Source organism: Leucoraja erinacea, unplaced genomic scaffold (assembly GCF_028641065.1).
Source record: "Leucoraja erinacea ecotype New England unplaced genomic scaffold, Leri_hhj_1 Leri_287S, whole genome shotgun sequence".
In the NCBI taxonomy this organism is placed as follows: domain Eukaryota; kingdom Metazoa; phylum Chordata; class Chondrichthyes; order Rajiformes; family Rajidae; genus Leucoraja; species Leucoraja erinaceus.
Genome location: NW_026576188.1, coordinates 47,064 through 71,980, shown reverse-complemented (window position 1 = coordinate 71,980; position 24,917 = coordinate 47,064). Strand labels below are relative to the sequence as shown.

General features: G+C 44.1%; 1 protein-coding gene across 2 annotated transcripts in view; it reads left to right on the top strand.

The window, feature by feature from the left end:
* The window catches only part of LOC129693414 (uncharacterized), a 32,171-nt gene extending 9,492 nt beyond the window's left edge, over positions 1–22,679 (top strand). For both annotated transcript variants that reach the window (XM_055630243.1, XM_055630242.1), the window contains 3 exons: positions 6,883–7,042; positions 7,127–7,224; positions 22,316–22,679. In XM_055630243.1, coding sequence (XP_055486218.1) covers positions 6,883–7,042; positions 7,127–7,224; positions 22,316–22,480 — 423 coding nt within the window. In that variant the 3' untranslated portion in view covers positions 22,481–22,679. The remainder of the gene's footprint in view (positions 1–6,882; positions 7,043–7,126; positions 7,225–22,315) is intronic.
* Positions 22,680–24,917: the final 2,238 nt, after the last annotated feature.

Below are 24,917 nucleotides of genomic sequence, written 5' to 3'. Positions count from 1 at the left end.
TAGGTGGTTTTGTGGATAATGAAGTAGATTTCCAAAGTCTACAGAGAGATTTAGACCATTTGGAAGAATGGGCTGAAAGATGGCAGATGGAGTTTAATGCTGATAAGTGTGAAGTGCTACATCTTGGCAGGACAAATCAAAATAGGACGTACATGGTAAATGGTAGCGACTTGAGGAATGCAGTTGAACAGAGGGATCTAGGAACAACTGTGCACAGTTCCCTGAAGGTGGAATCTCATGTAGATAGGGTGGTAAAGAAAGCTTTTGGAGTGCTTACCTTTATAAATCAGTGCATTGGGTATAGAAGTTGGGTTGTAATGTTAAAATTGTACAAGGCATTGGTGAGACCAATTCTGGAGTATGGTGTACAATTTTGGCCGCCCAATTATAGGAAGAATGTCAACAAAATAGAGAGAGTACAGAGGAGATTTACTAGAATGTTGCCTGGGTTTCAGCAACTAAGTTACAGAGAAAGGTTGAACAAGTTAGGTCTTTATATTCTTTGGAGCGCAGAAGGTTAAGGGGGGACTTGATAGAGGTCTTTAAAATGATGAGAGGGATAGACAGAGTTGACGTGGATAAGTTTTTCCCATTGAGAGTAGGGAAGATTCAAACAAGAGGACATGACTTCAGAATTAAGGGACAGAAGTTTAGGGGTAACATGAGGGGGAACCTCTTTACTCAGAGAGTGGTAGCTGTGTGGAATGAGCTTCCAGTGGAAGTGATGGAGGCAGGTTCGATTTTATAATTTAAAAATAAATTGGATAGGTATATTGACAGGAAAGTAATCGACGGTTATGGTCTGAGTGCAGGTAGATGGGACTAGGGGAGAATAAGTGTCCGGCACGGACTAGAAGGGCCGAGATGGCCTGTTTCTGTGCTGTAATTGTTATATGATTATATAAACAACTCATTTCATTTTCATTAAGGGCTAACAAATCAAGTACATTGCATACTCACAGTGTTCTGTAGTTTCCCAGGTCAGACAGAGAGTCATGACCTCTCCCTCTCCATCTTGCAGACAGACTGAGTCACGCCCACCCTTCCCGGTTTATAGTCCCACCCCCCTCCCACCGGAAGGAACGTGGCCTTTATGACAGTGATTGACAGGAGAGAGAATCTGAAGTTTTTTTATACATTGATAAGTCTTTTATTTTTCATCGATGGGAAAAATCCTCGGGGCCTGTGCAGCGGAGGAGGACTCTGAGAAAGGTGACCAGAAAATCACATCCATATGTCATAGCGTTTTTTGTAAAATGAAAGCACAGTGCAAACAGGAAGTGGTCAAGATGATACTTTTAATTTAATAGATTAAGGGTTTGGACACACTCGAGGCAGGAAACATGTTCCTGCTCTTGGGGGAGTCCAGAACCAGGGGCCACAGTTTAAGATAAAGGGCTAAGCCATTTAGAACGTAAATGAGGAAACATTTTTTCTCACAGAGAGTTGCAAGTCTGTGGAATTCTCTGCCTCAGAGGGCGGTGGAGGCCGGTCCTCTGGATACTTTCAAGAGAGAGCTAGATAGGGCTCTTACAGATAGCAGTATCAGGGGATATGGGGAGAAGGCAGGAACGGGGTACTGATTGTGGATGATCAGCCATGGTCGCATTGAATGGCGGTGCTGGCTTGAAGGGCCGAATGGCCTACTCCTGCACCTATTGTCTACTGTCTATCCTTGTAAATCTTCTCTGTACCCTTTCCAGCTTGACAACATCTTTCCTATAACATGGTGCCCAGAACTGAATACAATACTCTAAATGCAGTCCCACAAAAGTTGTATACAAATGCTGACTGGTAAGGGATCCTGGAAAGGGATCCTGGAAAGGGATCCTAGCTGAAATTACGGTGAAACAGCAATGGCAGGAATTTCTGGGCATAATCCGGAAGACGCAGGATCATTTCATTCTGAAAAGGAAGAAAGATTCTAAGGGGAGTAGGAGGCAACCATGGCTGACAAGAGAAGTTAGGGATAGAATAAAACTAAAAGAAAAGATGTATAACACAGCCAAGAGTAGCCAGAAGCCAGAGGATTGGGAAACTTTCATAGGACATCAGAAGGAAACAAAACGGGCAATATGGGCTGAAAAGATGAAGTACGAAGGGAAGCTGGCCAGGAATATAAAGAAGGGCAGTCTAAGCTTCTTTCGATATGTTAAGGGAAAAAGAGTAACAAAGTCAAATGTGGGTCCCTTGAAGGCAGACACGGGTGAAATTATTATGGGCAACAAGGAAATGGCAGAAGAGTTGAATAGGTACTTCGGATCTGTCTTCACTAAGGAAAACACAAACAATCTCCCAGATGTACTGAAGGACAGAGGATCTAAGGGGGTAGAGGAACTGAAATAAATTTTCATTAGGCGAGAAATAGTATTGGGTAGGCTAATGGGACTGAAGGATGATAAATCCCGTAGGCCTGATGGTCTGCATCCCAGGGTCCTTGGGGTGTGGCTCTAGAAATAGTGGACGCATTAGTGATCATTTTCCAATGTGCAATAGATTCAGGATCAGTTCCTGTGGATTATAGCTAATATTATCCCACTTTTCAAGAAAGGAGCGAGAGAGAAAACGGGGAATTACAGACCAGTTAGCCTGACTTTGGTGGTGGGAAAGATGCTGGAGTCAATTATTAAAGAGGTAATAATGGGGCATTTGGATAGCAGTAAAAGGATTAGTCCAAGTCAACATGGATTTATGAAATGGAAATCATGCTTGACTAATCTTCTGAATTTTTTTGAGGGTGTGACAAGTAAAATGGATGAAGGGGTGCCAGTGGATGTAGTGTATCTAGACTTTCAGAAAGCCTTTGATAAGGTCACGCACGGGAGACTGGTGACTAAAATTAGAGCACATTGGGGGTTAGATGTTGACATGGATAGAAAATTGGTTGGCAGACGGGAAGCAAAGAGTAGGAGTAAACGGGTCCTTTTCAGAATGGCAGGCAGTGGGGAGTGGAGTGCCGCAAGGCACGGTGTTGGGGCCGCATCTGTTTACCATAAACTGTATATTAATGAGTGGGAAGAGGGAATTAGGAGCAACACTAGCAAGTTTGCAGATGACACAAAGCTGGGTGGCAGAGTGAACTGTGAAGAGGATGTTAGGAGGTTGCAGTGTGACCTGGACAGGTTGAGTGAGTGGGCAGATGCGTGGCAGATGCAGTATAATAATATAGATAAATGTGAGGTTATCCACTTTGGCGGCAAAAACAAGGGGGCAGATTATTATCTCAATGGGGTTAGGTTAGGTAAGGGGGAGGTACAGCGAGACCTGGGTGTCCTTGTACACCGGTCACTGAAAGTTGGCTTGCAGGTACAGCAGGTAGTGAAGAAAGCTAATGGAATGTTGGCCTTCATAACAAGAGGATTTCAGTATAGGAATAAAGAGGTTCTTCTGCAGTTGTATAGGGCTCTGGTGAGACCACATCTGGAGTATTGCGTACAGTTTTGGTCTCCTAATTTGAGGAAGGACATTCTTGTGATTGGGGCAGTGCAGCGTAGGTTCACGAGATTGATCCCTGGGATGGCGGGACTGTCATATGAGGAAAGATTGAAAAGACTAGGCCTTCACTGGAGTTTAGAAGGATGAGGGGTGGTTCTTATAGAAACATATAAATTTATAAAAGGACTAGACAAGCTAGATGCAGGAAAAATGTTCCCAATGTTGGGCGAGTCCAGAACCAGGGGCCACAGTCTTAGATTAAAGGGGAGGTCATTTAAGACTGAGATGAGAAAAAAAAAATTCACACTAAGAGAGTTGTGAATTTATGGAATTCCCTGCCACCGAGGGCAGTGGAGGTCAAATCACTGGATGGATTTAAGAGAGAGTTAGATAGAGCTCTAGGGGCTAGTGGAGTCAAGGGATATGGGGAGAAGGCAGGCACGGGTTATTGATAGGGGATGATTAGCCATGATCACAATGAATGCTGGCTTCTACACCTATTTTCTATGTTTTTATGTAACATGGCCCCCCAACGTCTATACTCAGTACTCTGACCAATGAATGCCAATGTTCCAAAAGCCTTTTTGACCACCTGATCTACCTGCGACTCAACCTTCACGGAACCATCCACCTGCACTCCTAGATCTCTCTGCTCCACAACACTACCCAGAGCCCCACCATTCACCATGTAGGTCCTGCCCAAGTTAAACTTCCCAAAGTGCAACACCTCATATGTCTCTATATTTCTCTGTAATAAATTCCATCAACTATTCCTCAGATGACCTTTTTGGTCACATCTTCAAAAATCGAAATCAGATTTATGAGACACGACCTCCCACGTACAAAACCATGCTGTCCCATATCAGCTCTTGGCCATCCAAATGCCGGTATATCCTACCCCTCAGAATACTCTCCAGTAATTTCCCCACTACAGATGTTAGCTCACTGGCCTATAGTTCCCATTATTTTCCCTGGAGTCCTTCTTGAATAGAGGCACATTTGCTCCCCTCCAGTCTTCCGGCACCTCCCCTGTATTTAAAGACGACATGAATTTCAACCAGGGCTCTTGCAATTTCCTCTCTAGTTCCCCACAATGCCCTCGGATATATCTGATCAGGCCCTGGACATTTGTCCACCTTCATATCATCTAACCATACACCATATAACAATTACATGTTACTTTTTCAGTAAGGCGGGAGAGAGAAAACAGGGAACCAGTTAGCCTGACGGTGGTGGGGAAGCTAATGGAGCAATTGATAAAAGTAAAAAGTAAAAAACAATTACACCTTCAGGATTTCTTTGACGGTATCACTGACTGCTCTCCAGACACTTCCACTGACTGCCCCAAGTTTCTCTGTTTTCCTGTCTTTCTCCTCGGCAAATACAGAGGAGAAATACTCATTGATGACCTTGCCCATCTCCTGTGGCTCCTCACAGATGTGACCGCTTTGATTCCCGAGAGGTCCCACTCTCTGGTTACCCTTTTCCCCGTTATGTATTTATAAATCCACTTGGGATTTTCCTTAATGCTATCTGGCAGATCTATCTCCTGGCCATTTTTTGACCTGCTGATTTCCTTTTTCAGTTTACTCCTTAGTTTCTGAAACTCCTCCAGGGATACACCTGATCCAAGTTGCCTATACCTGTCCCATGTGTCCTTATTCTTGACCAATGCTTCAAATTCTCTCGTCAGCCAAGCTTCCTTACGGTTGTCTGCCTTGCCCTTCATTCTAACAGGGACGTACATGTCCTGAACTTTTGTCTGCACACTTACAAAATCCTACTGGGCTGATGTTCCTTTCCCCTCAAATAACCTGCTCCAGTCAACTTGAACAAGACCTCCTCTCAAACCCTCAAAGTTGGCCTTGCCCCATTTGAGCATTTTAACACTTTTTCTTACACTGAGGGGCGTTTTTTATACACCGGGTGTTGTGAGTGCCTGGAATGTTTTACCATTCTGATACGATAGTGGCATTTGAGAGGCTTTTAGATGGGCACGTCAATATGCAGGGAATAGAGGGATATGGATCTTTGCATCATGCCCATCACAGACATTGTGGGATGAAGGGTCTTCTCCTGTGCTATACTGAACTGTTCCATGTTTTGTAAACCTGGAAAAGCTGATCTCACCGTTTACTCTACCTTGCTATTTGTGCCGCAAAGAAACATAGAAACATAGAAAATAGGTGCAGGAGTAGGCCATTCGGCCCTTCGAGCCTGCACCGCCATTCAATATGATCATGGCTGATCATCCAACTCAGTATCCCATCCCTGCCTTCTCTCCATACCCCCTGATCCCTCTAGCCACAAGGGCCGCATCTAACTCCCTCTTAAATATAGCCAATGAACTGGCCTCAACTACCTACTGTGGCAGAGAATTCCACAGATTCACTACTCTCATATCGGTCCTAAAAGACTTCCTTCTTATCCTTAAACTGTGACCCCTAGTTCTGGACTTCCCCAACATCGGGAATAATCTTCCTGCATCTAGCCTGCCCAACCCCTTAAGAATTTTGTAAGTTTCTATAAGATCCCCCCTCAATCTTCTAAATTCTAGTGTGTACAAGCCGTGTCTATCCAGTCTTTCTTCATATGAAAGTCCTGCCATCCCAGGAATCAGTCTGGTGAACCTTCTCTGTACTCCCTCTATAGCAAAAATGTCTTTCCTCAGATTAGGAGACCAAAACTGTATGCAATACTCCAGGTGTGGTCTCACCAAGACCCTGTACAACTGCAGTAAAACCTCCCTGCTCTTTTACTCAAATCCTTTTGCTATGAAGACCTCACATTTTCCCACCTTGTATTCCATCTGCCATGTTCTTGCCTGTTCACTTACTCCATACACCAGAAGCCTCCTGCATCCCCTCACCTGGCTTTATATCAGCCACAAGCATAGACATTGTACCTACACTTCTCACCAGATTACTGAGACACACAACCAACTGCTCACACTGGCACAAATTCAATGTTACATTTTTTTGCTGACTGACCAATTATCTATATCATCCTGTGATCTGAAACTTTCATCCACACAGGGACAATTACTGAATAGTCTGCAAACTTTGTTACCAGGCCCCCTATATTTACGCAGGTGTAAGGTACAGAGTAATGGACTGAATACTGAGGAGCTCAGAGCAAACTCCAAATCTGCTCTTCGGGCCAGAGGTAACTCACAAGGGAAGGAAATGGATAATGACCACTAGGGAGAGCAACATTTTCAGCTGGAGTTTGTCTGATACAGAGAGACCCCACTGATAACAAACCAAGAGTGAGCAATGTGTCCACGTGGATGTCAGTAGATGTTTGAAGGGGATGGATGGGTTGTGTCTGACAGGACAGTTACATCCAGTCAGCATCAACCTCAGTGCTATTTAACTGTGAGGATCAGTGTTCTTGTAGCTCTCATTGTAACCACTTCTTCCTTGTCTAATTCCTTGTCTAATTCAGCTGCAAGATTTCAATCCGACCTCTCCTGAAGAGTATCCAGTCATTCCGGGAAATGCCATTCACGGAGTTGCTTTCATTTTTGACATGATCACTGTGGGAAACATCAGTGGGGATAAAATGAAGCATTTTCAGGAATTCCAGACCATCGCAGCACAGAAATGTAGGTGCTTTCTTTTGATCAGTGTAATATTTCTCGTTGTTCTGTGGTAGCGAAATACTAATATCAATCAAATGTCTCTTCCAGGTGGTCACAGGGTTGTGATTGGGACCAAGTTTGAAAAGTTAGCGATAAAGGAGAAGAACCATGCGTGGATTTATGAATACAAGCCCCTGCAGCAGAAGGTAATAATCTGTTGTGTCGGGAGTAAAGATATTATGACAGCAAAGGTCTAATCATCCACTATTCCTGGAACTTGCAAATGTTCTGGTTTCTTGGATATTCCTCCTATTAATACCCAGACAAACTGTGATTGAATATATAACAGTGAACAAAGAAGAATACAGCACAGGAACAGGCCCTTCGGCCCACCATATGTGTGCTGATTAACATGATGTCAGTCTAACTAATCCCATCTGCCTGCACACGGTCTATATCCCTCTGATCCCTGCGTTTGTTAAATGCCTTTTAAACATTGCTGCCATATCTGCTTCCACCACCACCCCTGGCAGCATGTTCCAGATAGTCACAATGCTATGGATAAAAAACATGCCCCACACAACTTCTTTCAACTTTGTCCCACTCAGCTTAAAGCTCTGACTCTAGACATTGACATTTCCACTTTGGGGAAAAAGGTTCGGACTGTCTACCCTGACTATGCGGCTTATTGTTTTAAACACTTTCATCAGGTTGCCTCACCTTGTGCACCCTCTCACAAGACTCCACAGCCTGACTATGCGGCTTATTGTTTTATACACTTTTATCAGGCGGCCTAACCTTGTGCTCCCTCTCACAAGACTCCACAGCTTTCTGTTAAACGAGTGGCTGGAACATCACACAATACTACAAAAGCAGCAAAACCAAAGTTGTATGTAACTGCAACATGACTTGGGCAACTTTCACACTCAGCACCCTGACTGTTGAAGGCTAGTATGCTGTACACCTTTACTGCCCTATCTATGTGTGTTCACACTGTCAGGGAACTATGGACATGGATCCCAAGATCACTGTACATCAATGCTCTTCATGGTGCTGACATGTCATGTCTACTCTTCTCTTACATTTCATCTCCCAAATGTAACATATGTCTGGATTGAACTTTGGCTGCCATTTCTCTGCCCATTTTTCCAACTGATCTACATTCTGCTGTATCGTTTAACAACTTTCCTCCCCAACCACAATTCCACAATAACACCCCTCCACCACTACTGTCTGCCTTATATGGCCAAGCCAAATTTGAATTCCATCTACCAAGTGTCCAGGCATGTCATATACCTAGTTCCCTAATTAGTTCTTGCTTTCTTTATATTCCCCAAAGGTCTTGTCCTAAACCTTACTTATGCTTCTTCCTCTTGCCATTGTCTTTTCACTGAGCATGATCATTCAAATTGACAAGATTCACTTCTATTGACACAAGCCATGATGCTTTATTAAAAAATGTAACATACAGCTCAAATCCCGATGATACACTACTAGTCAGATTTCCACCACCTTTTTATCACAAAGTCAATTTGGCATCAGATTAGCCATCTTGCCTTAGCTTCCATTGGCCTTAACCTCTGGACCAGCCTAGAATACGGGATCTTGTCAACTGTCTGAGTGAAGTCCAAGTAGATGATGTCTCCAGCATCTGCTCCAGCATATTTTGTCTACCTTCCAAGTACAGAAAGGATGGGTTGCACTTGAACCCGAGGGGGACCAATATCCTGGCGGGGAAATTTGCAAAGGCCACTGGGGAGACTTTAAACTAGAATGGTTGGGGCGAGGGACTCAAATAGAGAAAGCTAGTAGACAGAATGGGAGGCAGGAAGCAGAAAAGGGAAGCACTCGGACACAAGAGGAGAAAGAAGAAAAAGGAAATAAACAGAGAATAAGAGGCAGAGGGTTTCTTAAATGTGCATATTTTAATGCTAGGAGCATTGTAAGAAAGGTGGATGAGCTTAGAGTCTGGATAGACACCTGGAAGTATGATGTTGTGGCGATCAGTGAAACATGGCTGCAGGAGGGCTGTGATTGGAAACTAAATATTCCAGGATTTCATAGAAATTAGGTGCAGGAGTAGGCAATTCGGCCCTTCGAGCCTGCACCGCCATTCAATATGATCATGGCTGATCATCTAACTCAGTATCCCGTACCTGCCTTCTCTCCATACCCCCTGATCCCTTTAGCCACAAGGGCCACATCTAACTCCCTCTTAAATATAGCCAATGAACTGGCCTCAACTACCCTCTGTGGCAGAGAGTTCCAGAGATTCACCACTCTCTGTGTGAAAAAAGTTCTTCTCATCTCGGTTTTAAAGGATTTCCCCTTATCCTTAAGCTGTGACCCCTTGTCCTGGACTTCCCCAACATCGGGAACAATCTTCCTGCATCTAGCCTGTCCAACCCCTTAAAAATTTTGTAAGTTTCTATAAGATCCCCTCTCAATCTCCTAAATTCTAGAGAGTATAAACCAAGTCTATCCAGTCTTTCTTCATAAGACAGTCCTGACATCCCAGGAATCAGTCTGGTGAACCTTCTCTGCACTCCCTCTATAGCAATAATGTCCTTCCTCAGATTGGGAGACCAAAACTGTACGCAATACTCCAGGTGTGGTCTCACCAAGACCCTGTACAACTGCAGTAGAACCTCCCTGCTCCTATACTCAAATCTTTTTGCTATGAAAGCCAACATACCATTCGCTTTCTTTACTGCCTGCTGCACCTGCATGCCTACCTTCAATGACTGGTGTACCATGACACCCAGGTCTCGCTGCATCTCCCCCTTTCCCAATCGGCCACCATTTAGATAATAGTCTGCTTTCCCGTTTTTGCCACCAAAATGGATAACCTCACATTTATCCACATTATACTGCATCTGCCAAACATTTGCCCACTCACCCAGCCTATCCAAGTCACCTTGCAGTCTCCTAGCATCTTCCTCACAGCTAACACTTCCCCCCAGCTTAGTGTCATCCGCAAACTTGGAGATATTGTCTTCAATTCCCTCATCCAGATCATTAATATATATTGTAAATAGCTGGGGTCCCAGCACTGAGCCTTGTGGTGCCCCACTAGTCACTGCCTGCCATTGTGAAAAAAGACCCGTTTACTCCTACTCTTTGCTTCCTGTTTGCCAGCCAGTTCTCTATCCACATCAATACTGAACCCCCAATGCCGTGTGCTTTAAGTTTGTATACTAATCTCATGTTGGATCTTGTCGAAAGCCTTCTGGAAGTCCAGATACACCACATCCACTCCCCTATCCACGCTACTAGTTACATACTCGAAAAATTCTATAAGATTCGTCAGACATGATTTACCTTTCGTAAATCCATGCTGACTTTGTCCAATGATTTCACCACTTTCCAAATGTGCTGCTATCCCATCTTTAATAACTGACTCTAGAAGTTTCCCCACTACCGATGTTAGACTAACTGGTCTGTAATTCCACGTTTTCTCTCTCCCTCCCTCCCTTCTTAAAAAGTGGGGTTACGTTTGCTACCCGCCAATCCTCTGGAACTAATCCAGAATCTAAAGAGTTTTGAAAGATTATTACTAATGCATCCACTATTTCTGGAGCTACTTTCTTAAGTACTCTGGGATGCAGCCTATCTGGCCCTGGGGATTTATCGGGCTTTAATCCATTCAATTTACCCAACACACACCACTTCCCGACTAACCTGGATTTCACTCAATTCCTCCAACTCCTTTGACCCGCGGTCCCCTGCTATTTCCGGCAGATTATTTATGTCTTCCTTTGTGAAGACGGAGCCAAAGTAGTTATTCAATTGGTCCGCCATATCCTTGTTCCCCATGATCAACTCACCTGTTTCTGACTGCAAGGGACCTACATTTGTTTTAACTAATCTCTTTCTTTTCACATATCTATAAAAACTTTTGCAGTCAGTTTTTATGTTCCCTGCCAGTTTTCTTTCATAATCCATTTTTCCTTTCCTAATTAAGCCCTTTGTCCTCCTCTGCTGGTCTCTGAATTTCTCCCAGTCCTCCGGTATGCTGCTTTTTCTGGCTAATTTGTACGCATCATCCTTCGCTTTGATGCTATCCCTGATCTCCCTTGTTATCCACGGATGCACTACCTTCCCTGATTTATTCTTTTGCCAAACTGGGATGAACAATTTTTGTAGTTCATCCATGCAGTCTTTAAATGACTTCCATTGCATATCCACCGTCAACCCTTTTAGAATTAATTGCCAGTCAATCTTGGCCAATTCACGTCTCATACCCTCAAAGTTACCTTTCTTTAAGTTCAGAACCATTGTGTCTGAATTAACAATGTCACTCTCCATCCTAATGAAGAACTCAACCATATTATGGTCACTCTTGCCCAAGGGACCACGCACAACAAGACTGCTAACTAACCCTTCCTCATTACTCAATACCCAGTCTAAAATAGCCTGCTCTCTCATTGGTTCCGCTACATGTTGATTTAGATAGCTATCCCGCATACATTCCAAGAAATCCTTTTCCTCAGCACCCCTGCCAATTTCGTTGCTTCAGGTGTGACAGAATTGGAGGGGCAAGAGGTGGAGGTGTTGCATTGCTAGTCAGGGAAGATATTACAGCAGTGCTTTGGCAGGAGAGATTGGAGGGCTCATCTAGGGAGACTATTTGGGTGGAACTGAGAAGTGGGAAAGGTGTAGCAACACTTATAGGGGTGTATTATAGACCGCCAAATGGGGATCGAGAATTGGAAGAGCAAACATGTAAGGAGATAGCAGATATTAGTAGTAAGCACAAGGTAGTGATTCTGGGAGATTTCAACTTTCCACACATAGACTGGGAAACACATTTTGTAAATGGGCTGGATGGTTTGGAGTTTGTAAAATGTGTGCAGGATAGTTTTTTGCAGCAATACATAGAGGTACCTACTAGAGGAGGGGCGGTGCTGGACCCCCTGTTAGGAAATGAGACGGGACAGGTGGCGGAGGTATGCGTTGGGGAACAGTTCGGGTCCAGTGATCACAATTTCCATTAGTTTCAATATATTTATGGAGAGGGTCAGAACTGGACCTAGGGTTGAGATTTTTGATTGGAGAAAGGCTAACTTTGATGAGATGCGAAATGATTTAAAAGGAGTAAATTGGGACAGTTTGTTTTATGGGAAGGATGTAGAAGAGAAATGGAGGACATTTAAAGGGGACATTTTAAGAGTACAGAATCTTTATGTTCCTGTTCGGTTGAAAGGAAACAGTAAAAATTGGAAAGAGCCCTGGTTTTCAAGGGAAATTGGACATCTTGTTCGGAAAAAAGAGGGGGATCTACAATAATTATAGGCAGCATGAAGTAAATGAGGTGCTTGAGGAGTATAAGGAATGTTTAAAGAATCTTAAGAAATAAATTAGAAAAGCTAAAAGAAGATATGAGGTTGCTTTGGCAAGTAAGGTGAAAGTAAATCCAAAGCGTTTCTACAGCTATATTAATAGCAAAAGGATAACGAGTGATATAATTGGTCCATTGGAGAGACAGAATGGACAGCTATCTGCAGAGCCAAAAGAGATGGGGGAGATATTGAACAATTACTTTTCTTCGGTATTCACCAAGGAGAAGGATATTGAATTATGTGAAGTAAGGGAAACTAGTAGGGTAGCTATGAGTTTCAAAGTAAAAAAAGTACTGACACTTTTGAAAAATATAAAAGTGGATAAGTCTCCAGGTCCTGACAGGATATTCCCTAGGACATTGAGGGAAGTTAGTGTAGAAATAGCTGGGGCTATGACAGAAATATTTCAAATGTCATTAGAAACGGGAATAGTCCCCGAGGATTGGCGTACTACACATGTTGTTCCATTGTTTAAAAAGGGTTCTAAGAGTAAACCTAGCAATTATAGACCTGTTAGTTTGACTTCAGTGGTGGGCAAATTAATGGAAAAGATATTTAGAGATTATATATATAAGCATCTGGATAAACAGGGTCTGATTAGGAACAGTCAACATGGATTTGTGCCTGGAAGGTCATGTTTGACTAATCTTCTTGAATTTTTTGAAGAGGTTACTAGGGAAATTGACAAGGGTAAAGCAGTGGATGATGTCTATATGGACTTTAGTAAGGCCTTTGACAAGGTTCCTCATGGAAGGTTGGTTAAGAAGGTTCAACTGTTGGGTATAAATTCAGGAATAGCAAGATGGATTCAACAGTGGCTGAATGGGAGAAGCCAGAGGGTAATGGTGGATGGCTGCTTGTCAGGTTGGAGGCTGGTGACTAGTGTGGTGCCTCAGGGATCTGTGTTGGGTCCTTTGTTGTTTGTCATGTACATCAATGATCTGGACGAAGGTGTGGTAAATTGGATTAGTAAGTATGCAGATTATACCAAGATAGGGGGTGTGGTGGATAATGAAGAAGATTTCCAAAGTCTACAGAGTGATTTAGGCCATTTGGAAGAATGGGCTGAAAGATGGCAGATGGAGTTTAATGCTGATAAATGTGAGGTGCTACACCTTGGCAGGACAAATCAAAATAGGACGTACATGGTAAATGGTAGGGAATTGAAGAATACAGTTGAACAGAGGGATCTGGGAATAACCGTGCATAGCTCCTTGAAGGTGGAATCTCATATAGAAAGGGTGGTAAAGAAAGCTTTTGGTATTCTAGCCTTTATAAATCAGAGCATTGAGTATAGAAGCTAGGATGTAATGTTAAAATTGTACAAGGCAATGGTGAGACCAAATCTGGAGTATGGTGTACAATTTTGGTCGCTCAATTATAGGAAGGATGTCAACAAAATAGAGAGAGTACAGAGGAGATTTACTAGAATGTTGCCTGGGTTTCAACAACTAAGTTACAGAGAAAGGTTGAATAAGTTAGGTCTTTATTCTCTGGAGCACGGAAGGTTAAGGGGGGACTCGATAGAGGTCTTTAAAATGATGAGAGGGATAGACAGAGTTGATGTGGACAAGCTTTTCCCTTTGAGAATAGGGAAGATTCAAACAAGAGGACATGACTTCAGAATTAAGGGACAGAAGTTTAGGGGTAACATGAGGGGGAACTTCTTTACTCAGAGAGTGGTAGCAGTGTGGAATGAGCTTCCAGTGGAAGTGGTGGAGGCATGTTCGTTGGTATCATTTAAAAATAAATTGGATATGCATATGGATGAAAAGGGAATGGAGGGTTATGGTATGAGTGCAGGCAGGTGGGACTAAGGGAAAATAATTGTTCGGCACGGAGTTGTAGGGCCGAGATGGCCTGTTTCCGTGCTGTAATTGTTATATGGTTATATGATGTCTACCACTCTGCCTTGATCAACCTTCTTACTTGCTTCATCGAAAATCTCAGTCAAATTAGTGAGACAGATTTTCCCCCACTTACACTCAAGCTGACTATCCCTGATCAGTTTCAAATCCAAACAAATCCTGTTGTGTAGAATTATCTCCAATCATTTCCCTACTACTTTTGTAAGACTCATGGTGTATGTAAGAATCTTATGTAAGACTCATGGTGTATAGTTACCTGCCTTATCTCTGCTGCTCTATTTGACTAACAATGTTCGCAAGTTTCCCAGAATCTCACCTGCAACTAACGATGTAGCTAAATCTCAGCCACGGCCTCAGCCATCTAATTCCACAGCAACCTGCGATCAATCTCATCTGGCCCTGGGGAATTATCCACCCTTATGTGTTCCAAAACATCAACAGCGCACGTTCTTAATACTGACCTGGTCCACACTATCAAAGTATCTCAGTCTGTCCCGCTGAGTTACTCCAGCATTTTGTGCCTACCTCTCCCTGACCTCACTGTCAGTGACATCATCTTCTTGGTGAATATGAAAGATTCATTTAACATAGAAACGTAGAAAATAGGTGCAGGGATTGGCCATTCAGCCCTTCGAGCCAGCACTGCAATTCAATATGATCATGGCTGATCATCCAAAATCAGTACCCCGTTCCTTCATTCCCTTAGCCCTAAGAGCTAAATCTAACTCTCTCTTGAAAATATCCAGTGAAATGGCCATTGCCTTCTGTGGCAGAGAATTCCACAGATTCACAACTCTCTGTGTGAAAAGTATTTCCTCATCTCTGTTGTAAATAGCCGACCCCTTATTCTTAAACTGTGGCCCCTGGTTCTGGACTCCCCCAACATCGGGAAAGTTTTTCTTGCATCTAGCATGTCCAATCCTCTAAGAATTTTGTATCTTTCTGTAAGATCCCCTCGCATACTTCGAAATTCCAGCTAATACAAGCCCAGTCGATCCATTCTTTCATCATATGTCAGTCCCGCCATCCTGGGAATTAACTCAGTGAACCTACGCTGCACTCCCTCAATAGCAATAATATATTTCCTCAAATTAGGAGACGAAAATTGTAAACAGTATTCCAGGTGCGGTCTCACCAGGGCCCTGTACAACTGCAGTGGGACCTCCTTGCTCCTAAACTCAAATCATATAACCATATAACAATTACAGCACGGAAACAGGCCATCTCGGCCCTTCCAGTCCGTGCCGAACACTTACTCTCACCTAGTCCCATCTACCTGCACTCAGACCATAACCCTCCATTCCTTTCCCGTCCAAAAACCTAACCAATTTATTTTTAAATGATAAAATCGAACCTGCCTCCACCACTTCGACTGGAAGCTCATTCCTCACAGCTACCACTCTCTGAGTAAAGAAGTTCCCCCTCATGTTACCCCTAAACTTAATTCACCCTCATGTTACCCCTAAACTGTACCTTAATTCTCAAATCATGTCCTTGTTTGAATCTTCCCTACTCTCATTGGAAAATGCGTATCCACGTCAAATCTGTCTATCCCTCTCATAATTTTAAAGACCTCTATCGTCCCCCCTTAACCATCTGCGCTCCGAAGAATAAAGACCTAACTTGTTCAACCTTTTTCAGTTACTTAGTTGCTGAAACCCAGGCAACATTCTAGTACATCTCCTCTGTACTCTCTCTATTTTGTTGACATCTTTCCTATAATATGGCAACCAAAATTGTACACCATACTCCGGAATTGGCCTCACCAATGCCTTGTACAATTTTAACATTACATCCCAACTTCTATACTCAATGCTCTGATTTATAAAGGCCAGCACAACAAAAACTTTCTTTACCACCCTATCTACATGAGATTCCACCTTCAGGGAACTATGCAGAGTTATTCCTAGATCCCTCTGTTCAACTGCATTCCTCAATTTGCTACCATTTACCATGTACGTCCTATTTTGATTTGTCCTGCCAAGATGTAGCACCTCACACTTATCAGCATTAAACTCCATCTGCCATCTTTCAGCCCACTCTTCCAAATGACCTAAGTCTCTCTGTAGACTTTGTAAATCTACTTCATTATCCACAACACCACCTATCTTAGTATCATATGCATACTTACTAATCCAATTTACCACACCATCATCCAGATCATTGATGTATATGACCAACAACAGTGGACCCAACATAGAGCCCTGAGGCACCCCACTAATCACCAGCCTCCAATCTGTCAAACAGCCATCCACCATTACTCTCTGGCTTCTCCCATTCAACTGTTGAATCCATCTTGGTACTCCACCATTAATACCCAACGATTGAACCTTCTTAACCAACCTTCCATGTGGAACCTTGTCAAAGGCCTTACTCATGTCCATATAGACAACATCCACCGCTTTACCCTCATCAATTTCCCTGGTAACCTCTTCAATAAATTCAAGAAGATTAGTCAAACATGAACTTTCAGGCACAAATCCATGTTGACTGTTCCTAATCAGACCCTGTTTATCCAGATGCTTATATATATTATCTCTAAGTATCCTTTCCATTAATTTGCCCACCACTGAATTCAAACTAACAGGTCTATAGTTGCTAGGTTTACTCTTAGAACCCTTTTTCAACAATGGAACAACATGCGTTGTACGCCAGTCCTCCGGCACTATTCCCGTTTCTAATGATATATTAAATATTTCTGTCATAGCCCCTGCTATTTCTATACTAACTGTCCTCAATGTCCTATGGAATATCCTGTCAGGGCCTGGAGACTTATCCTCTTTTATATTTTTCAAAAGTGTCAGTACTTCCTCTTCTTTGAATCTTATAGTTTCTATAGATACTCTACTTGTTTCCCTTACCTCACATAATGCAATATCCTTCTCCTTGATGAATACCTAAGAAAAGAAATTGTTCAATATCTCCCCCATCTCTTTTGGCTCTGCAGATAGCTGTCCACTCTGACTCTCTAATGGACCAATTTTATATCTCGTTATCCTTTTGCTATTAATATAGCTGTAGAAACCCTTTGGATTCTCGCATATTCTCTCGCAGGCTTACTTTCAGTGACTGATGTACAAGCACACCCAGGTCTCGTTGCATATCCCCTTCTAATCTGACACCACTTATCTAATAATCTGCCTTCCTGTTCTTGCCAATAAAGTGGATAACCTCGCATTAATTCACATTACACTGTGTCTGTCATGCTTCTTGGTCCTTGGGTCCAAAATATTCCAACTGGAATTTAAACTGGAGGTGGTAAAGGGAGGGTTTAAGCCTGAAAGGGTATAAAGAACACACACTATAGAATTTAACATAAAACATCCCCACACAGCAGAATCAGTTTCCCACTGTGTGGGAAGGCACCTGAGTCAGTCTCTTCCTCCATTGTTCCTCGTTGTCAGGGCCTCCCCAAGCCCTCCACAGTTGCAGCTACGGGCGGCCCGATGTCCAGGAACGCTCGCTGCGGTGATACAAGTCTGACGTCGGGGCTGCGGGACGTCCTCAGCGACGTGGAAACCAGTTGGCCCCCTCCTACCGGAGTCGGCGGCTTCCAAAGTGCGCAGGCCGCGCCGGGTGGAGACTGCTGCTAGCGGCCCTCTGCAAGGCGCCCCAGGACTCCGTGATGACGGTCAGTGCCGCCCGCGTTGGAAGCTCTCCGCACCAGAGCTCCACAATGTTGGAGCAACGGCCCAATGCTCCAGAGCTCCAAACGGCGACCCGGGTAGGCATCGCCCGTTCTGCGTTGACTCCAGCGCTGCGCCGCCACTGTAGCAGCCCTGGTCCGCTTCCCGGTCCCCGGCAGCAAAGGCCGCTCCGATCCAGCTGGGAGGCCGCGAGGTGGGGGGCGAAGACGCGACTCGGAGAAATAGTCGGGTCCCCGCCAGGAAGAGACTGGGAAACGGTTCCCCCCTTACCCTGCCCCCCTTCCCCCACATAGAAAAAGTTAAAGTTTCCCCCTCACACAACCTATCCATGTCACCCTGCAGCCCCATAGCAAACTCCTCGCAGCTCACACTGCCACCCAGCTTTGTGTCATCTGCAAACTTAGAGATGTTACATTTAATTCCCTCATATACATCTTTAGTATATATTGTAAACAACTGGAGTCCCAGCACCGAACCTTGCGGCACCTTACTAGTCACTGCCTGTCATTCTGAAATTATTTAGCATCCTGCCACATAGCCTGGCAGTAAACATGGAACCTTTAACTCCCAGTGGACCCACACTTTCCTTGGCTACTCTTTTGCTCTTGATAACTTTATCTCCTTAATTCATGCCCTCTTTGTGTCCATCTAAATTGCTGAAGTTCTCTGCTACATCTCTCATCCTCCTCGAGGGACGAGGGAGTTGCCAAGAGACTCGGTCAGTTGATTTCACTTGCCAATAACTGCCATCCGCCTCCTGCTTTCTTCTGGATCAAACCCTCAGTATCCTTTGTCATCCCGAATCTTGCCATAAAAGATAGAAGAATACAGGACAGGAACAGGTCCTTCTGCCCACAGTGTCTGTACTGTTGGACCAATCTCCTCTGCTGCTTGTGACCAATACCACTCCATTCCTTGCATATTCATGTGCCTATCTAAAAGCCTCTTAAACACAACCAGGTATCTTCCTCCACAACTATCCCTGGCACCCAACATTATTGGAGCCTGATGGAGTTGCTCACTCACTTGACTTCTTTACTTATACTCAATGCCCCAACAGATGTCAGAAAGCATAATGTACACCTTCTTTCCCAATCTATTTGCTTGTGTTATCACTTTTAGGGAGCTATGGAGTTGGACCCAAGATTCATCTTCACATGAATGTAGTTAAGGGATTGAAGATGTTAATGAATGAATGAATAAGATTATTGGCCAAGAATTCACATACAAATAATTTGCCTTGGCGCTCCGCCCACAAGTGACAACATGGCATGCAGTGACAGTTACGAATGACACATAAAACATTAAACATTAATAATAAAACACCATTGATCAAACATGTGAACCAAACAAAATACCAGAGCAAAAGGAGGCTACAGATTTTTGGTTATTGAGTAGAGCTACTACTCGTGGAAAAAAACTGCTTTTATGTCTGGCTGTGGCAGTTTTGACAATCCGGAGGGAAGTGATTCAAAGAGTTTGTGGCCAGGGTGGGAGGGGTAAGAGATGATCTTGCCCGCTCGCTTCCTGGCCCTTACAGTGTACAGTTCGTCAATGGGGGAAAGGGTTCAGCCAATAGCCTTCTCTGCTGATCGTACTATTCGCTGCAGCCTCCAGGTATCGTGTTTGGTGGCTGAGCCAAACCAGACCATGATGGAGAAGGTTAGGACAGACTCTACGATGGCCGTGTAGAATTAGACCATCATTGCCTGTGCCAGATTGTGCTTCCTCAGCTGTCGTAGGCAGTACATCCTCTGTTGTGCATTTTTGACTATGGAGTCGATGGTAGCCACCCACTTAAGGTCCTTGGAGATGATGGTTCCCAGGAACTTAAAAGACTCCACAGATGTGACTGTGGTGTTGTTGTTGGTGAGTGGGGTGAGAGGAGGGAAAGCTCTCCTAATGTCTACAATCAATTCCACTGTCTTAAGAGCATTCAGCTCCAGGTTGTTGCGATGGCACCAGGACGCCAGCTGTGTCACTTCCTGTCTGTAGGCAGATTCCTCCCCATTCTGGATCAGTCCAATCAGGGTTGTGTCATCTGCAAACTTGAGAAGCTTGTCAGAGGAGTCAGTGGAGGTGCAGTCATTGCTGTGGAGAGAGTAGAGGAGAGGGGAGAGCACTCAGCCTTGCGGTGCTCCTTTGCTGAGGGTTTGCGCGTCCGAGATGTGCTTTCCCAGCCTCACATGCTGCTCCCTGTGTGTCAGGAAGCTGGTGATCCACCGACAGAGGGGTTCAGGCACAGTCAAATCGGAAAGTTTGGAGAGTAGTAGCTCTGGCACAATAGTGTTGAACGCAGAGCTAAAATCAACAAACAAAATCCTCGCATAGACACTGGCGGTCTAGGTGCTGGAAGATGAAGTGCAGGCCCCAGGACTGCGTCATCCACAGATCTATTGGCCCGATATGCAAACTGTAGAGGGTCCAGCAGGGGTTTGTGAGATTTTTTCAGCTTGGCCAGCACAAGCCTTTCAAGGGTCTTCAATACTACAGAGGTCAGTGCGACAGGTCTCTAGTCATTAAGACATGTCTGTTGTTATCCTGGCCTTTTGGGGTACAGGGACAATGGTGGAGACTTTCAAGCAGGCAGGGACTGCACAGGTTTGCAGGGACTGGTTAAAAATGTCTGTGTAGACCGCTGCCAGTTGTACGGCACAGAGCTTGAGCGTAGAGAAGGAAACATTGTCCGATCCTGGAGATTTCCGGCATTTCTGTTTTCCGACAAGCTTCTCCACCTCCTCTATTTTTATTGTTGATGATGGAGAAGTGATGTTGTTCAAGTCAAGTTTACACACACGGAGATGTTCAGTGAAATGAAAAGTGGCAATGCTCGCGGACTTTGTGCAAAAAGACAAACAAACAAACAACCAAACAAACTATAAACACAATCATAAACACACTTGCAAAGAGTAGGAGTAACCGGGTCCTTTTCACAATGGCAGGCAGTGACTAGTGGGGTACCGCAAGGCTCAGTACTGGGACCCCAGCTATTTACAATATATATTAATGATCTGGATGAGGGAATTGAAGGCAATATCTCCAAGTTTGCGGATGACACTAAGCTGGGGGGCAGTGTTAGGTGTGAGGAGGATGCTAGGAGACTGCAAGGTGACTTGGATAGGCTGGGTTAGTGGGCAAATATTTGGCAGATGCAGTATAATGTGGATAAATGTGAGGTTATCCATTTTGGTGGCAAAAACGGGAAAGCAGACTATTATCTAAATGGTGGCCAATTGGGAAAGGGGGAGATGCAGCGAGACCTGGGTGTCATGGTACAATGTCATTGAAGGTAGGCATGCAGGTGCAGCAGGCAGTAAAGAAAGCGAATGGTATGTTAGCTTTCATTGCAAAAGGATTTGAGTATAGGAGCAGAGAGGTTCTACTGCAGTTGTACAGGGTCTTGGTGAGACTACACCTGGAGTATTGCGTACAGTTTTGGTCTCCAAATCGGAAGGACATTATTGCCCAGAGGAAGTGCAGAGAAGGTATACCAGACCAAGTGCAGACCCTGGGGTCTGCTCAGGACTGTCTGTGATGAAGAAACCCTGGATAGACCTTGCACCCGTCTCTCTAGAATTTAGGAGATTGAGCCCGTTCTTATAGAAAGATTACAAAATTCTTAAGGGGCTTGCACAGTGAAAAGCTCAGTGTTCCTCTCTTGCAACTTTGTTTCGATGTGTTGGAAGCTGACAGGTAAAAGGGGTCACAGCTTATTTTTAAGGAGGGAATCCTTTAAAACCGAGATGAGGAGAACTTTTTTCACGAGAGTCGAAAGCGCAGGAAGGGAACTCTCTGCACAGGCGGTAGGACGCCAGTTCATTGACTTTTTTATAGGAAGTTAGATGTGGCCCTTGTGGATAAAGGGATCAGAGGGTATGGAGAGAAGGCAGGTTTACGGGACGACTGAGTTCATGAAATGAAATGTGGCAATGAATGGCGGACTTTGCAAGCTCGAAGACCGAATGGCCACTCCTGCACCTAATTTCTATAAACACAATCATAAACACACACATATTCAAACGTTCAGCATGGAGGGTGTGGGTAAACTGGGTGTGAAGGGGTTATTGGAGGGGGGGGTGTGGGAAAGGGTCCAGTCTCTTCAGACTGGAGTCTTGCATTAAGTAGGTGTGAAGTGGTGAATGGGGAGGAGTGGGTGCAGAAGGGTCCAGTCTCTTCAGACTGAGGTCAGGCTGTGAGTGGGTGTGAAGTGTTGGTTGGGGTGGGAAAGGGTCCAGTCTCTTCAGACTGGAGTCTTGCTTTAAGTAGGTGTGAAGTGGTGAATGGGGAGGAGTGGGTGTAGAAGGGCCCAGTCTTTGCAGACTGGGGTCTGGCTGTGTTTGTTGGGGATGGGGGAGGGGGTACCAGGGTTACGTTTCTGCTTGTCAAACCTGAAGTAGAACTCATTCAGAAATACTTGTTTCTCTCCTTTCTTCCCCTCAGTTTGAGCAGTTTTCAGCATCTACTGGAATGGATAAGCAATGCATGTTTGTGGTTTCCAATCAATGGAATGGTGATCATATCACAATGATAAAATGTATTCTTGCCCTGTATGCTCTGGAAAACATGATCAGAAACATCGACCGCTATCTGAAAATTACAGCGTAATGGACAGAGCCAAGCGTGTACACAACTGTAGAACTGGAACTCATACCAACTCCGGACCACAGTGGCTGAACAAGCTCACTTTACAAACTCCAATGTGTCAACCTGCTGTCAGATGAATGTTGAGAATTTATCAATGATATGGATATAAAGTTTCAACTCACACATTGCTGTTAATTAAAAAGACAGTTATTGCTTGTAACTTGGCGTCTAAACATGTCCTTTCGAAGTACACATCCAAAAGCCTCTTAAACATTATAATTTTATCTGCCTCCACTTCTTCCTCTGGCAGCTTGCTCCAGATACCCAATGCCCTCTGTGTGAATATCCTATCCCTCTGTCCTCCTTTAAATTTCTCCCGCAGACCTGAAACAAATGCCCTCTCATTCTAGACTTCCCTGCCATGGGAAAAAGATCAACTTTCCATCCTATCCATGGCCCTCTTAATGTTCTCAACTGATATAAATCACCCAAGCCTCCTACATTCTGGTGAGCATAAACACAGCTTAACCCATCTCTCCCCGTAACTACAGCTCTCCATTCCAGACAACATGCTCTCTTACTGCCACCACATCCTTCCTGATATGACAACCAGAACTGCACATAGTACCCTTCAGTGTGGTCCAACCCAATGTTTGTACAATTGCAACATGACGTCCGAACTCTCACACTTAGTGCCCCGGCTGGTGAAGTTAAGGTGCCAAATGCCAGATTCACCATCCTATCCAGCTAAGGATTTGCACCTCAAGGTATCTCTACATCAACACGAAGGCCACTTACTCTACATGTTCTTCTTGATCTTGATTTCCCAAAGTGTATCACCTCACTCTTGTCTGGTTAATAGACAATAGGTACAAGAATAGGCCATTCTGCTCTTTGAGCTAGCACCACCATCCACTGTGAACATGGCTGATCATCCACAATCAGTACCCCGTTCCTGCCTTATCTCCATATCCCCTGACTCTGCTATCTTTAAGAGCTCTATCTAACTCTCTCTTAAAAGCATCCAGAGAAACGGCCTCCACTGCCTTCTGTGGCAGAGAATTTCACAGATTCACAACTCTCTGTGTGAAAAATATTTCCTCATCTCTGTTCTAAATGGCCTACCCGTTATTCTTACTATGGTTCTGGACTCCCCCAACATCGGGAACATCTTTCCTGCCTCTAGCGTGCCCAAATTTCATTTGCCACTGCTCTGTCCAATTTTCCAGCTGATCCAGCTATGCCCCATTTATTCTGACACAACCTTCTTCACCAACAACACAGTTTTGTGACATCTGCAAACTTACTAATATAGATCACATATTTTTTCATTCAAGTCAGGAAAGGTACCAGCTCTGATCTTGTGGTACACCACTTGTTACAGACTTCCAGTCTGAAAATCAACCCTCCACACTCCCCTTTGTATTCTGTCACCAAGCTAATATTGGATCTATTAGCTAACACACCTGTACCTTAAACATGTGCACTAGCCTACCTTGTGGGACCATGTCAAAGCCTTTCTGAACTCTATGCAAACTGCCTCTACCTCCCTGCCTTTGTCAATTGTCTTAGTTACTCTTCCTCAAACAACTCAGATTTGTGAGACCTCGTCTCCCTGCATAAAACCACACCGATCCCCAACCACTCCCTACATTTCCAAGTGAACATCAATTGCTCCTTCAGATTCTTAACCAACGTCTCCACTCCCACTGATCTAAGATCATCGGCCTATAGTTCCCAGGGTTATCCATGCTGCTGTTTGTGAACAAGGGACATCTTAGTGACCTTCCAGTTATCTGATACTTAACCCATGGCTAAAGAACCTAAACTTTCTGTCACAGCCCCAATCCCTTCCCTTACTTGTCGAAAATTACCAAGCACAGGTTGAGCAACTTGTGAAGATATTGCATAAAAATGCAAGTGGTTAACAAACTCAAAGATCAGAAACATTTCTTAATGAACAATACAATTTTCCCTATTTGAGATGTGTTTATCTTACTGACTAATGTATATCCTGTCTTCTAACTTCACATCCAGAAAATTCAGATCTCTGATCACCTCCAGATACTACTTCAAGGTCTGAAGAAGGGTTTCGGCCCGAAACGTTGCCTATTTCCTTCGCTCCATAGATGCTGCTGCACCCGCTGAGTTTCTCCAGCTTTTTTGTGTAACCTCCAGATACTATGTTCTTTAATATATGATTTACTGCAAGGTGCAATTTTGTAATGCTATGAACTATCCATCCTTGAAATCAAACATGACAGTTCAAATTGTGATTGTAATTTTATAAAATTAAAGATACTGTGGGTGTCAGAAATCAATGTCTCTGGAATATTCTGTGTGGTGATGTGAACACTCCAGATCCACTTTGCTCCTGGTTCCGGGTGATGTGAACACTCCAGATCCACGTTTGCTCCTGGTTCCGGGTGATGTGAACACCCCAGATCCACGTTTGCTC